Source organism: Populus trichocarpa, chromosome 13 (genome assembly GCF_000002775.5).
Source record: "Populus trichocarpa isolate Nisqually-1 chromosome 13, P.trichocarpa_v4.1, whole genome shotgun sequence".
Classification (NCBI taxonomy): Eukaryota; Viridiplantae; Streptophyta; class Magnoliopsida; order Malpighiales; family Salicaceae; genus Populus; species Populus trichocarpa.
Window position 1 is genome coordinate 10,171,506 of NC_037297.2, and position 16,329 is coordinate 10,187,834.

Here is a 16,329-nt window from a genome sequence, read left to right on the forward strand (position 1 = left end):
ATAAAGCCTTATTTTATAATGTAATAATTTGAAACATTAAATATTTATTCTTCTTTAATGGTCAGCCCTTGTTATTGTGTTGTGTGTGCTGTAAGATTGCAATTCAAGATTTTGTGACAGGGTTACATAAAAAAAAAATTTACGGTTTCACCGACAGATTCACCGATGGACAATAACCCGTCGGTATTTCACAGAGAGTTGAAAAAAATTTACGGGATTGTGCCACTTTCACCAACGGACTCACCGACGGACAATAACCCGTCGGTATTTCATAGAGAGTTGAAAATAATTTACAGGATTGTGCCACTTTCACTGACGGATTCACCGACGGACAATAACCCGTCGGTATTTCACAGAGAGTTGCAAAAAAATTACGGGATTGTGCCACTTTCACCGATGGATTCACCGACGGAAAATAACTCGTCGGTATTTCACAGAGAGTTGCAAAACAATTATGGGATTGTGCCACTTTCATCGACGAACAGTAACCCGTAGGTATCTCACAGAGAGTTGCAACAAAATTACAGGATTGTTCCACAATCACCGACGGGTACACCGACGTCACTGACGGATTTACGCACATCCCAAAGCGCAAGCATGTCTGACACGTGTCCGTCTGCACAAATACCGACGGCTTTACCGATGTCAAATACCGACGGATTTACGCACATCCCAAAGCGCACGCATGTCTGACACGTGTCTGTCTGCACAAATACTGACGGATTGAAAAGTCTGGCGGGATTTTCGAACTTTTTTTGTGCGCATTTCAATTAATTTCTGACGGTATTACCGACGGAATTTAATGCCACCGATAACAATTAATTTCCGTCGATAATACCGTCGGAAAAATTGCTATATAAAACCCCCCCTCCCCCCATTTGGCTCCGTTTCTCTTTTCTCCATTTCTCTTCTCCTCTCGGTTTATATTTGGCTTTTGGAAGGGATTTTATTATTTTGGTGGTAGTTTTAAAAGGTATGTATTCTTTTTTCTTTATCTTTGTATTTTTTTATTTTAATTATGATTATTTTTTTGGTGTTCTTTGTTTTGTGTATAGTTTGTAGATAAAATCTTAAATTCAACACACTATTAAGGTAAGCATTTTTTATTCCCAAATTTATTTTGAATTGATATGGTGTTTCTAAGTTTTGTGTATTGTTTGTTTTTTGTTCATGTTGTTTTGTATAGTGTTTTTTAGTTTTTTCATTTTATTTATTAATTTTATGATATTATTGTTTGTATTGCTATAATTGTTATTGTTGAATTTATGTTAAAAATGTTAATTTATATATATAGAATTACATTTAATTAGTTTATCTTAATTTAGGATATTATTGTATTGCTATAATTGTTATTGTTAAATTTATGTTAAAAATGTTAATTTATATATATAGAATTACATTTAATTAGTTTATCTTAATTTGGGATATTATTGTTTGTATTGCTATAATTGTTATTGTTGAATTTATGTTAAAAATGTTAATTTATATATATATAATTAAATTTAATTAGTTTATCTTAATTTTAGGATATTATTGTTTACATGTCATTGTTATTGCTTGTTATTACATTTTTATATTTATGGGTACAAGTTAATTTCTATTTTGAGGTCCATTAGGGTCGATCGTGTTAGGAATGATATTGATTTAGTTACTTTTTGCTTTTGACCATGTAATTATTTATAAATTAAGAGTCTTGTCTTCTAAAACTTGAAATGTAATATTAATCCGTAAATTTGAATGTATGACTTTAATCTAATGTTTGTAACTCTAAGTACCAATTTAACAATAAATGTTCATAGTTGAAATTGATTCTTTTACTTGAATATCATTATATGATGTTATTGCATAAAATGTTGTGTTGATGATGATGAGTTGGGTTGAGATCCAGGATGATTGGATCGGGATGTGAAATAAAATTGGAAGTGTAATATGATTTTGTCGATAACTTGGGACCCCCCAGTATAGGGGAGACTCTGTCGAATTTTTTTAAAAATAATCGAAGTTAATTATGTAATTATTCGTATAAATTTGTGTAGATGCGTATAATAACATCTACAGCACGTCGTCAGAAGACGGTTGCAGCTAGTTCTTCTAGCAGCGAGGAGGACGTATCCTTAGGTGCTGATCACAGCGAGGAATCTACGCCAACTTGTGATGCTGCCTCTTCTAGCGCGGTTTCACAGTGCAGAAGTGGTGTGCCTTCACAGCGGGGTCAATTCACCCGCAAGTACCAGGCACAATGGAAGGATGACCTCTCAATGTAAGTTTGTTTAGGTTTTAGTTTTTTTTATATATATACTTATAACATAATTTATGAACAACTAATTAATATTACTACTTTTATTTAATTTCAGGTTCACAAACATTGAGGCTGCAAGGACTATAACATTGGCGTTTAAATCATCGATGGAGATTCCATTGTTTCAATGGAGCCAGGTTTCCAGACATCCTGAGTGGAAACCTAATATCGATGCATGGTTTAAGCAATTTCAGGTCGGTGTTAATTTTTAATTTCCAGCTTATTTTTAATAAATGATTTTTATAATTTTATATCTTGTACTATTTTTATTTTATATGAATTATTTATATACACAGAACAAATTTGAGTGGGATAGGGCGGACAACAATGTTGTGAGGAGGGTATGGGAGAATCATGCGGCAACTAGGTAACATCGAAAATAATATTTATTTTTGTTTTATAATTTTATATTTTAAATTCTAATTTGTTACTATGGAAGTAGGTTGCGTGATTTTTGGTATGACACCCAAAAAAATCAAAAAGACATGCGAGGGATAACGGTCTTGAAGGATGGAATGAGGTGGCAGTTTGGCAGGAATTGAAATCGTCATTCATCTCAGGGGAAATATGGATGTCATATATTGAGCACATGACCTCAGAGCGGTTCTCAAGGCGCTCGCAGTCCGACACCGACAACCGGAACCGGCAAATTCATGGTTCGGTGACCACGCACACTGGCGGATCCGTCCCATTCAGCGCACATGCAAAGCGGATGGTAAGATTAATTTTAATTAAATATATCGTTAATTAATTTGTCGTTCCTTATAATATATTTAACTTTCAACCTATTTTTTCCTTACAGGCTGCGTCTCTTGGACGTGAGCCGAGTCCCATGGAGCTGTTTGTAGAGACGCATGTGCGGAGTCAAGATCGCCAAAAGGGGGTGCAACAGTTCATGGACAACCGCGCTCAGCACTTCGTGGTATGTTCATTCATTCATTTTCTTTTGTAAGTTATTATTTTCTTGAATTGCATCTTGAATTGCATTTGATGATTTTTTTACCAACAGAATTTTCAGGAGACCTATAATAGCCGGTTGAGGGAGAGATATGGGGACAATCCGTCAACCCATTCAGATTTCGATCCAGATTTGTGGATGGAGGTGGGATCGTCTGGTAGACCCGATAAAAATCGGGTCTACGGGCTCTCCAACACTACGGCTGAAAACTTGCGTTCGGCTTGTAGTGTCTCAACCGTTGGAAGCTCTCCATCAGTATCGAACACTCAGTCTGAGGAGTTCATTGCGTTGAAACAACAATATCAACAACTCTCGACGAATTATGATGAGCTCCGTCAAATCGTCATGGAGATGAGATCAAAGATGAGTGACGATACTTGTGCAGCTCCTTTTTGGCCGTATGGTCCCGGGAACAACCAGCCTCCTCCTCCTCCTCCTCCTCCTCCTCCAGCTCCGCCGCTATTCTAGTTTAATTTTGTTTTTTAAACACATTAAATTTGTAATGAATATTATTTAACATTACTTTTATATTTTTAATGTTTAATCCAATTTTATTTGTTTATTAAGGTTTTTTAGTATTAATAAATTATTTTTTTATATATATTTTAAATACATACCGACGGATATTAGCCGTCGGTATTTCACAGAGAGTTGCCAAACAATTACCAGCCATGCCATAATTACCGACGGATATATTCCGTCAGTGATTACTTACAAACAGATTTACCGACGGATAATATCCGTCGGTATTTCACAGAGGGTTGGCAAACAATTACTACCGATGCCATAATTACCGACGGATAGGCCGTCAGTAATTACCGTTGAAATTGCAGACGGATTTATTCCATCGGTAATGTTCCCGCGGGAAACTTTTTTTTTGGCACGGCGTGTATCCGTCTGTAAGACCATCAGTGTTCCGTCGGTGGGTGTTTTTTTATTTGCGACAGAATTAGCTACGGAAATGGGAGTTACCGATGACTATTATACCGACGGACGTGTTCCGTCGATGAGGCCGTCGGTAATTATTTCACCGACGGAGTTCATTCCTGTCACCGACGGAATTAGTCCGTCGATAAAACTGTTTAATGGTGTAGTGATTTTTGACGTAAACACATCAAAATGATCTAAAAACTCCAAAAAATATTAATTTGAAATAAAAAAAAATTTAATTTTTTTTTTAAAAGTACTTTTGGAACACAAAAATAAACGGGGTATAAATATTATGGTCATTTCAATGAAAGTACATTAAATTAACCAACCAATTTACATTAGGTTTTTGCTACACATTAAGATGAGTAGTGCTGTAAATGCCCATACCTATATATATATATATATATATCTTTTAATGCTTGTTTCTTTTTCTTTTCTATGTTTTGAGTGATGGTAATAAATGTAAAAATATTACTTTTCTCCTACCTGTTTGTAAGAAATTAGAATCGTAAAATAACTATAAGAAAAAAAATCCAATTCTCGTTTGGAAATTTTCAAGTAGACTTGGCATGTGTTGGCAAGAATCAATCAATCATACGTTAATATTTTATTTATTTTGCTTATAGATTATAATAGAGAAATATACATGGACCAATTAACTATAAAGTATTGTTTAATTTTTGTCAAGTAGACTTGGCATGTGTTGGCAAGAATCAATCAATCATACATTAATATTTTATTTATTTTTCTTATAGATTATAATAGAGAAATATACATGGACCAATTAACTATAAAGTATTGTTTAATTTTTGAAATATTTATTTAGAATTAGTTTTTTTTTAACAAAATGTACATGGACCACTTGATGGTTAGAATAACAAGTGATCTATATATAAAATCTATAACAATGATTCCAAAACTAATTTGAGGTAGAGGTTTTAGAATGTGTCAAGGAACCATCTTAATTCAATAGCTTAAATTTTTAGGTGATGTCCCAAAATATGATTTATGTTATTCTCTAACACACCCCCCCAAACCCTTTGGGTTTGAAACTTGCACAGGCTCACACTACCTTATGCTTAATTTTTATCAAATAAATGAGGATAATGAGATTCAAACTCGTGACCGCCTGGTCATCAAGTCTCTGATATCATGTTAAAGAACTATCTCAATGCAATATTTTCAATTCAACCTAAAAATTTAAGCTGTTAGGTGAAGTTTCAAGATATAATTTATATTATTCTCTAACACACCCCCTCAAGTGAAAACTATTTGGACTTGAAATTTACACAAATCCACATTACTTTATACTTAAGTTTTTATCAAATAAATGAAAGATGGTAAGATTCGAACTCGTAACCGCTTAGTCATCAAAATTCTGATATCATGTTAAAAAACTAATTTAACCAAAAACATTAAGCTATTAAATAAAATTTATATTATTATCCATCGGATAACGTAAAAAATTTGCCCCCTGTCCAAGGGTCCAAAAATCTAATCGCCTGTCCGTCCTTGTTCTTGCATGAAACATGGATTTATGCATTTATATACTTGGGTGGAGAGGGAAGACAACACTTACATCATGACACAAATAGCACCGCGATAGCTGAGGAGATGGTGAATATCATGGTACAGAATATTTACAGTCTTTTATCTTATATATTATTATTAAACATAATTATATCTATTGAATCACAGGACATTTACCATATTGGGGTCGGAGAGGGAGGGAACAAATCCCAAGAAGATTTATTTTAAACATTAATGCTTAACTTTAAAATTCATTAAAAATCACAAAGTGGCTGAAGAAATCCTAGCACAATGTCAAACTCGTGAGATAATTTATAAATTCATATGGATTTATGAGTTAATACAGATATATCATGTGAAATTAAATAACAAATTTAAAAATTAATAATCTCAATTAAACTCGATTAAAATTGATCAAACTTGATAAACTCAAACCGAGTTTACCGAGTTTGACAGAATTAAGTTTGTCAAAAAAAAAAACAAGAAGAAAAAGAAGCATGCAGGTGTGGAAATGGTGGGTCTTGAGTCGCCAAACTCATTGTTTTTAGATTTTTTAAATCAAACCAGTGGCTTTCTTTACTTACTCTGCTATGCTGAATTGAAAGAGCATCATGTAGCTGAATTGAAATAGCTATGCTTCTTCTTCATCTTTTTTTTATTATTATTATTATTATCATTGAAAGCTAATAATTATATGGATGTCAACAAAAGAGCCCGGAGTTAGGGCAGGCAAAATAAAGTAGATTACATGGCTGTAAAAGAAACAGAAGACGGAAAACTCACTTTTCTATATCTATGATTATTTCTTTTTGAATAGGTGTGGTTGTTGGAACAAAAATATTAAGGACCTGTTTGGTTAGTGTGGAAATAACCAGGCATGTATGGTATTTCTTTTATTTCTTGCCATAGCATGTGAAAATTCTTGGATGTTTCATTTCTGACTTCGAAGGCACTACCCTGGCTTTTGATAGGAAGGTGCCAGGCTGCCAGCAGTCCAATGCGCGTCATATTCCACTTGCGTTTTCTTTTATCGACCTTGTCTGCATTGAAAGTAATATTCTTCACAATCTCATAAGAAAAAATCCAGGACGTTTACCAGTACGAGTTTCTGCTCTAAGGAAACCGGATAAAAAACACTCGGGAAATCTGGAAAAGGTAAAATGCTGGAGAGATTGTCTCTCCACAGTGGCCAATCTATCTGGCTGGGATGTACGGAACAGGTAAACTAAGCCTGTTTATATTTATTTTGGAAGGAGTTATTACTGTCTCACATGTCTTAGTTCGATATCCTTGTGGTGGGTGATATTTATTAGTAATTGATCATTTCTTTATTTGATGTAGAATATGTTATCTAATAATATCTTTTTATCCTTTCTTCGAATATTTACTAGCAAATTGTTTGTTAAAAAAATATATATATAATATCGAAAAACTAATATTGAAGGCAAGTGATTGAGTTTTCATGGCGAGCTTGACAGATGACAATACACAAAAGAAATGTTATGTCGAATAATCTTTTCGAAAAAGAACTCTTGACAATTTAAAATCTAAAAAGTTCTTTTATAAAAGCAAATCATTGCAAGATAAATTGATAAATTGACATGGCAATTTAAGAAGTGATCGAGCTTTTTCTTGGAAAACAATTAGAAGATAGTGATTGGTTTTTTGCCTGTCAAAACCATACTTAATCAGTGGCTTTTGTGTTCTTACATGCATGCTATTCTATGTGCAATAAGCTAGCTATTACAAGGATCGATCATTCTGTGCATCCACAGAATCCTAGTTCCTTTTCCAATTATTCTTTCCTTTTCCTCCTTCTTCTTGAGGTATTATCGAAGGTTGATTGATTAATTTCTCGTTAACAACCATATATATATATCAAGTAACAATATTTCATGTTTTCGCGCACTGCATGCTTAATGTTTTTACCCCTTTTACGCAGGGACGAGTCACAATTAATTAAAAAGATTGTTGAATATATACAGTGCAAACTAAGCTTCACTTTGCCAACAATTAGCAAAAATCTAGTTGGAATAGATTCTCGTCTGAAGGTATTGAATGAATATATAGACGAACAAGCAAATGAAACTCTCTTTATAGGGATATGTGGAATGGGTGGCATGGGAAAGACAACTGTTGCAAGAGTCATGTATGATAGGATTCGTTGGCAATTCGATGGCAGCTGCTTCTTAGCAAATGTGAGAGAAGTTTTTGCAGAGAAAGATGGACTGTGTCGTTTACAGGAACAACTTCTTTCGGAAATCTCAATGGAGCTTCCCACTGCTCGGGATTCTTCAAGAAGGATTGATTTGATAAAGCGCAGGCTGCGGCTTAAAAAGGTTCTTCTTATTCTTGATGATGTAGATGATGAAGAACAATTACAGATGTTGGCTGCAGAGCATGGATCGTTTGGTGCAGGGAGCCGGATTATCATAACGAGCAGAAATAAATATGTGCTGGATAGCCATGGTGTTACTAGAATATACGAGGCTGAGAAATTAAATGATAAAGATGCTCTTATGTTATTTAGCTGGAAAGCTTTCAAAAGAGACCAGCCTGCTGAAGATTTATCGGAACTATCCAAGCAAGTTGTGGGCTATGCTAATGGCCTTCCACTAGCTCTTGAAGTCATAGGTTCGCTCTTGCATAAAAGAGGTCTGCGTGATTGGAAAAGTGCAATTGATAGAATGAATGACATTCCTGACAGTCAGGTGCGGAGCTAGAATTATTTATTAGAGGGGGCCATAATTAATATAATAAAATATAATATTTATTTTATTTTATTGTACATGAGTTGTAAAAAAAACCTACATAATTTAGTTTTATTCAAATAACTTACTATAAATATATAATAATCTTTGTATAAGATAAAGGGTTCGAAGAAATACCAAATTGAGTCAAAGCAACGAAGTTAATTTCATCTTCATAATATATTCATCACTTTAATGTTGTTGGTCTTTATATCTATCAAATATAAACATACAAAGTATATAAGAAACATTAGTTAAAATGAAGCATTATTTATGTTCGATAAACTTTGAAATAAAACAAAAAATAATAAAGAACTATTCTCACTAATTAACGCGGGTTCTTTGTAAACTGAGGTGCATTGGAGTTGCTCAACCATAACTTTAACATTACACATTGGAGTTGGTTCACTAGGATGCGAGTTATCAATATTTTTTTTGAAAAAAAAATCAAATTCTTCTTATTTTATTCATGGTTCAACCTAAAATCAAAACATATATCGTGAGAAAAAATTGATAATTTTGGTGATTCTGCTAAAAACAAAACATAAAAAATTCAAAGTATAATCAAAACAAACCAATAAAATATATCTAATTAATTAAAAAAAAGCACTATAACAAGAATTCAAAAAACAATTGGTAAAATTAGCAGATCTGAGAAAAAAATAAAGCAAAAATGATATAATTATATAAAAAAAAAACCTCATCAAATTATTAACAAACATCTCAAAACAAAATAAAAATAGATTTTAAATTTAAGTTACCTTGTTTTGTTTGATGAAAAATAAATTAATTGATGGCTCTGCTTCAATCTTTCCGTTGAAAAATTTTACTTATGATTTATATTTATATTTTTGTTTTTGACCGGCTGCAGAATTTATTGAACAAAGTAATAATTTTATCTTTATATGATTTATATTAGGGCTACGTAAATTAATTTTAAAAAAATTAAATTGAAAAATCACACTTAATTACAGTAAAAAAACTCACCTTTATAAAATAAAAAACTTCATCCACACTTAATTACCTAATATATATATATATATATATATATATATATATATATATATATATATATATATATTTTAATGCTGCTTTAAGAGAATCATATGAATTGCCCAGAAAGATACGGGCACACATTATTTAATAATCTAGTGAAAATGAAGGGAATCTGAAGCGAACACTCCACTACTTTCCATATATATTACAGGGGCAGAATATTTCAGGGGGGCCCGGGCCCCTGCTTACCCCCCTTCCTTCCGCCCCTGCTGACAGGAAGATTATTGATGTTCTTCGCATTAGTTTTGATGGCCTCCATGAATTAGAGAAGAAAATATTTTTAGATATCGCTTGCTTCTTGAAGGGGATGAAAAAGGATCGTATAACAAGGCTACTTGACAGTTGTGGGTTCCATGCAGATATTGGGATGCAGGCTCTTATTGAGAAATCCCTTATAAGCGTCTCACGAGATGAGATAAGGATGCATAATCTATTACAGAAAATGGGTGAAGAAATTGTTCGTTGTGAATCCCCTGAAGAGCCTGGAAGACGCAGTAGATTGTGCACTTACAAGGATGTCTGCGACGCACTGGAGGACAGCACAGTGAGTAGTAGCTGATATATACAGAACATTCATTATCCATAAGATTTCATGCTCCATCTCTACTCTGCAATAGCTTCTTACCTATTCTTCCTCTTGGTCGACAGGAAAAAATAGAAAGTATATTCTTGGACTTGCCCAAAGCAAAAGAGGCACAATGGAACATGACAGCCTTCTCAAAAATGACCAAACTAAGATTGTTCAAAATTCACAACGTGGATCTTTCTGAAGGACCCGAGTATCTCTCCAAGGAGTTACGATTCCTTGAATGGTATGCTTACCCTTCAAAGTCATTGCCAGCTTGTTTCCATCTGGATGAGCTTGTTGAACTCTACATGTCTTGCAGCAGTATTGAGCAATTATGGTGCGGATGTAAGGTAAGACCCACTAGCTCTGTAAATTTGTTTTTGTCTTTTCATAAGCCATAATAAACCACAGAGGGCATCAAAGAGAATGGTGAAACAAAAGAGAACATGAAGCTACAGTATAGTTACAGCAATAAAGAAATAGGACAAGGAACCGATACATGACAAATTGTGATAGGATTCCCTTACACTCTCGGCTCTCATGTAAGATTTCAGTTTAGAGAGAAGAAGAAAAAAACATATAATAGACGAGTGCAAATAAAGAAGAGATTAAGATATTTTGATTGATTTTTAAAGTGTTTTTTTTAATAAATATATTAAAATAATATTTTTTGTTTTTTAAAATTTGAAGTAAAAATAATAATTAATAGAGAGTCAGTTAAAATAATTAATTAATAGAGAGTATAATAATTAAAATAATTAATTTGGAGTAAAAAAATAAAAATAAAAGTTAATCCAATGGGCTATTGTGTTGTAAAAGAAAGAAATAAAAAGTATAATAGAGAGTCAGTCAAACATGAGATTTAAATTACAACAAAAAGAAAGAAAACATCGAAACTTGAGATTACCTATTAATGGCTGCTTGCTTGTCAATTGAATATCCGTAACTGTTAGATACATGTTTTAGGATTGGGGTATATATCATGATAATGGACGGCAAAACTTTCGACATTTCCCTCTCTTTTTTTTTCTGTTTTTTTTATAACAAAATATACTAGAAAGGGAAGGGGTGAGAATACTACCTATCCTCTAGCACCAAACTCATTTAATCATTGGTTACAACAATGAATTTAATATTTTGCCCCTTCAAGAAAAAGCAGTTAGGCTTGATGAGGAGGGTAAGATAGTCTTTTTAGTTTTTTTTATGAACAGTGAAACCACTCAAATGCTCTGGAAAACAAAATATAAATGCATTGTTCAGGGGTAATTTTGGTTTTTCTCTCCAGGGTTATTTTCATTGTTTTCAAATTGATTTTTTTTTATTTACTGTTTTTTCAAGGGAATTATGGCTAATAAAACTTGAGGTTGCCCTACCAATATGCACATGTTTTTGTGGATATAATGATATAGTTGGGCTTACGATAATAGGTGATTTTGAGTAGTCAGGTGTAGTTCTGTCATAATTAGATGAGAATCTGCCCTGGATATATTACATGAATGGTGTAGCAAATACATTTATGGACCATTGGAACAAGTTTAGGCTCAAGAGATCATAACTTTTAATCTAATCGTTGGATCGTGCTTAAATGTTTACAAGAGTATCCTGAGGTTGCTTTCCTCAAAATAATATGGAATCGCTACTCTGACTGTCAGATCTTTAGATTTCAAGAATCTCGTCCGAGGCCCTGATTTTGATAATTTTTGTGATTTTCCTTGTTATTTTTGGATTTCCTACTTCTTTCAGATTTTATCTTTTCCTTTGTAATTTCAAGTTTTTGTTTTTTTTTTTCGTAGTTAAGATAGGGTTTCTAGCCTATTTAAGGCTTTGTAAACCTTTTAAAGAGGTAGACTTCAGTATTATTAATTAGAGAGAATAAATCAGTGAATTTAAGGTTCATATCTGCCGCCCTTTCGCTTATAAAAAAATATGTATTCTTTGTTTATTATTATCTTTAGCTTCCACCTGTATCATATAATTTACATAAAGTCCTAGTTTTGCTTTGTTGCTTGCTTATACCTATTCTCCAAAAATATCCATGATGTAAGCTTTCCTCCTATCATGTGCTACGCCAATTAGTTTTCTAAATTGGGTGTGTTTGGGAGTGTGGTTCTGGTTGTTTTTTAAAGTGCTTTTCACTCGGAAATGCACAAAATAATGTTTTTTTATTTTTTAAAAATCATTTTGATATCAGCGTATCAAAATGATTTGAAAACATAAAAAAAATATTAATTTAAAATAAAGAAAAAAATTAAAAAAAAATTCAATTTTTTTCAAAAACATTTTTAAAATGCAAAAACAAACAGGACCTTAAGTTCATTTGTATAAAGATTTAAAGATTGCGTGCTCAATCCATCTAGTTTTAGTTTAAAGGATAATAAGGGCATATGCACTGTTTGTTTCACTATAGTGCGGACTACTGTGCATTGTGAGTGAATTTACTGTGGATTGCACTGTTCTATACTGTAGTGCGGGTACTGTAGATTGTGAGTGCATTCACTGTGAACTGCACTGTTTGGTGGGGGCTTGTGGTAAGGCTGCAGCTTGCAGGACCCGAGTGCCACTTGGGCTGCGGACACCTGGCGCTGGGCTGCCAAGCCTGGGCACTGGGCCGACCACACCTGCTGGCCGCGCTACAGGCCGCAGTCACCTGGCGCTCGGTCTGCCCAGCCTTGGGCACTTGGGCTACCTACCTGTGTGCTGGGCAGACCAAGCGCACATGTGGCGCTTGGGCTGACTGCTAGTGTGTTGGTAGACCAACCGCACACGTGGCGGTTTTTTTTTTAATCTCAGTTAATTATATAATTTTCTTAAGATCAATCTTTTATTGATTTTGTTTTAATAAGGCCTCTCATCTTTGAGATTTATTAATCCAACTATTCTTCTATTAGTCCATCCATATCGTTAGCCCTTTCCTCACTAATGCTATACTTTTGGTTATTAATTTTGAGATATTCTCTTCTATGTTAAAAAAAAATTCATAAAAATAAGAAATGGATTAATAATTTAAAAGGACTAAAAAATAAAAAGAATAAATAAGATTAAGGCCTACCAGTGATTCTTTTCCCTCAAATGTAATTGATCATTTTAGAAATTAAATAGAAGATTAAACTCATAAAAGCATAAAATTAACACTGTGATCAATTCACATTAAAAAGAAATAACTAAACTAAACTAAAACAGAAAAAACATATGCATATTTTCCCTTATATTTTATCTTACGAAAAACCAAACACTAACAATCATTTAATGTGCCCACAATCTCTATCACGACCACAAAATTACTAAACGCCGACCGGATATTTCATCAACGTTTATACTTGCTAACATTTTTTTTTGGCAGGAGGTTGAAGAATGGGGACAAGGAACTTATGTTTATACTTAGATCTTTAAAGTTCTAGGTGGGTTTGGCTTATGACTGTTCTCATACCTTTTTTTCTACAATTCATTGTACTATGTTCCTTGAGGAAATTGGAGTACTCAGTGGTGCATACAATGTAGTTAGTTGTAGTGTCACCTGTTAACACAAAGGTCGAAGTTATTTTTATGTGGCTAGAATTATAACTTTAGTGAACAATTTCATGTAATGAATGATTTGTCGAAGGAGATGGTGCTCCTGTAGTGGGGGAGATCGTTACCTCTCCCTTGTCATGTCATTTCTAAGCTATCATAAATGAAGCGAACTAGGAAAGAAAAGTAACTAAACTAGTTTTTGTTCAAGTTCCAACAGGAGATGTTATTGATGAAGTTGAAAAAACTTCAAATTAAACCTAGGTCTTTCCACAACTGGTGTAATGAATTTTGGAATTTTTTAAGTTGGGTAAGTTAGAAACTCCTGTAAAATTTAGATCGCGATCCAACAGTCGGATCAAAAGTTATGGCCCTTACGAACTGTTACTCTTGCCTGGGGCTACCAGACATCCTCCTCATCGAGTATCAATTCCACATCCACTATATGAAAAAGCGGCATCTGGAAACTCCTGTAAGATTTCGATCGAGATCCAACGGTCGGATAAAAAGTTATAGCCCTTGCGAACCGTTACTCTAGCCTCTCCTGACCTGACCTCCTCCTCACCGAGTATCGATTCCACATCCACTATATGGAAAAGGGCATCCGGAAACTCCTGTAAAATTTAGATCGCGATCCAACGATCCGATCAATAGTTATGGCCCTTACGAACCGTTACTCTTGCCTGGTGCGACCAGACGTCGTCCTCACCGAGTATCGATTCCACATCCTCTATATGGAAAAGGGCATCCGGAAACTCCTGTAAAATTTAGATCGCGATCCAACCGTCGGATCAAAAGTTATGGCCCTTACGAACTGTTACTCTTGCCTGGTGCTACCATACATCCTCCTCATCGAGTATCAATTCCACATCCACTATATGGAAAGCGGCATCCAGAAACTCCTGTAAGATTTTGATCGAGATCCAACGATCGGATAAAAAGTTATAGCCCTTGTGAACCGTTACTCTAGCCTCTCCTGACCTGACTTCCTCCTCACCGAGTATCGATTCCACATCCACTATATGGAAAAGGGCATCCGGAAACTCCTGTAAAATTTCGATCGCGATCCAACGGTCAGATCAAAAGTTATGGCCCTTATGAACCGTTACTCTTTCCTGGCGCGACCAGACATCCTCCTCACCGAGTATCGATACCACATCCACTATATGGAAAAGGGCATCCGGAAACTCCTGTAAAATTTTAATTAAGATCCAACGATCCGATCAAAAGTTATGGCCCTTACGAACCGTTACTTTCCACAACGAAGTTCCAACTGATTGGACTCAAAAACTTTCAAAGACAAAATCAATAGTATACTATACGATCCCTCAAACTCATTAACCCCTCACAACTCACTAACCCAAATCCTCTTGTTTTTGGATAATTAAAAAGAATCCATTTTTTTATGTTGTTTTGAATTTTTTTTATTTATTATTTGAATTTTTATATAAAAAAAATGGTTTGATGATAGAGGAATCGTCATGTTTGTATTACTGGTTGTCATGTTTGTATTACTGGTTGAAATTGTGTTTGGGATTTAATTAAACTTTTTATAATTATTTTTTCTTAAAAAAAACATTTTATATTTTGTTACCAGACTGTGAAAGGCAAGGAATGTTTTTTGGATTTAATTTAATGTTTTTTTTTTAATCTCAGTTAATTTTATAATTTTCTTAAGATCAATCTTTTAATAAAAAAATATGTAGGAGCTATAAAATTGGTGGGACTTATTCTTCTTATTTTGATTTTGTTTTTTTTTTTGAAAACATGTTTTTCTTTTCAGTGCTTACGAACTAGATCAAAACATGTATTTTCAATCCAAGTAATAGTCTCAATTTTGAATAAATCACATGTAGATTGATTTGTTTATGGGAAGTGCAATGTACTAATTAAGTGCTAATACATTCCAAATTAATTCTATACAACTGTTTTTTTTTTTTTTTGTTCAATGATGATCTCACCCGTTATTCTTGCCTCATCTTCTTCTTGATCATGGGTGATTACTACTGTGAACGAGTACTGCGAATTGTGGAGGGTTAGCTTTTTATTGAACGAATTGTATGAATTACTTTCAATGATAATGTTGGTGAAGTTACTTCCTTGTTTATTGCTTGTTTTCATCCAGCTTGAAAATAATATATATTCATTCGTTTAGATTGGTTTGGGAGAGTAACTCTCTGAATCATAAAGACTATGTCAATGGTGATGCTAAGCCTTTACGAATTTTCATTATTGGACGTAGAACCATTTTTATGAGTTTGCACTTAGTGTTCAAGCTATGGTGGCTAGCTACATTATCCAAGAGGTTGGATTCAGTTTTGTTATACAAGAACTAGTATATTAAAAATTAATAATAAAAACATTATTATTATTATTATTATTATTATTATTAGAATTAATAAAGAAATAAAAGACCATGATGTTTTACTATAGATAGATCGAAGTCTAGATCATATATATTTTTTTACAAAACATTGATTTCAATTTAAGACCGATTAAATTGGATTGTAATAGATTTTGAAGTTAGAAGTAGGTCTCCAGAAGAAAAAAGGATGAACATGGATAATATTGGTGGCCCTTGATTTTCTGACTATCGAAGCATTCTCGAGAAAACATAGCACCACATGTTCTTCCAATAAATGACGTGTCCTTTTCTACTTCTTGTTGTGGATATCGGATTAAAAGTTACTTTTCAATGGAAAAAAAAAAGTGTGCGCACTGTCAACTTTTT

General features: G+C 33.6%; 1 protein-coding gene across 1 annotated transcript; it reads left to right on the forward strand.

Annotated features, from left to right (window-relative positions):
- Positions 1-6,630: 6,630 nt before the first annotated feature.
- LOC18104252 (TMV resistance protein N) lies at positions 6,631-14,802 on the forward strand. Its single transcript, XM_024583584.1, has 7 exons — positions 6,631-6,937; positions 7,660-8,428; positions 9,675-10,067; positions 11,184-11,268; positions 13,937-14,107; positions 14,168-14,502; positions 14,600-14,802. The coding sequence occupies exons 2-7, from the start codon at positions 7,829-7,831 to the stop codon at positions 14,648-14,650; spliced, it is 1,635 nt and encodes a 544-aa protein (XP_024439352.1). The 5' UTR covers positions 6,631-6,937; positions 7,660-7,828; the 3' UTR covers positions 14,651-14,802.
- Positions 14,803-16,329: the final 1,527 nt, after the last annotated feature.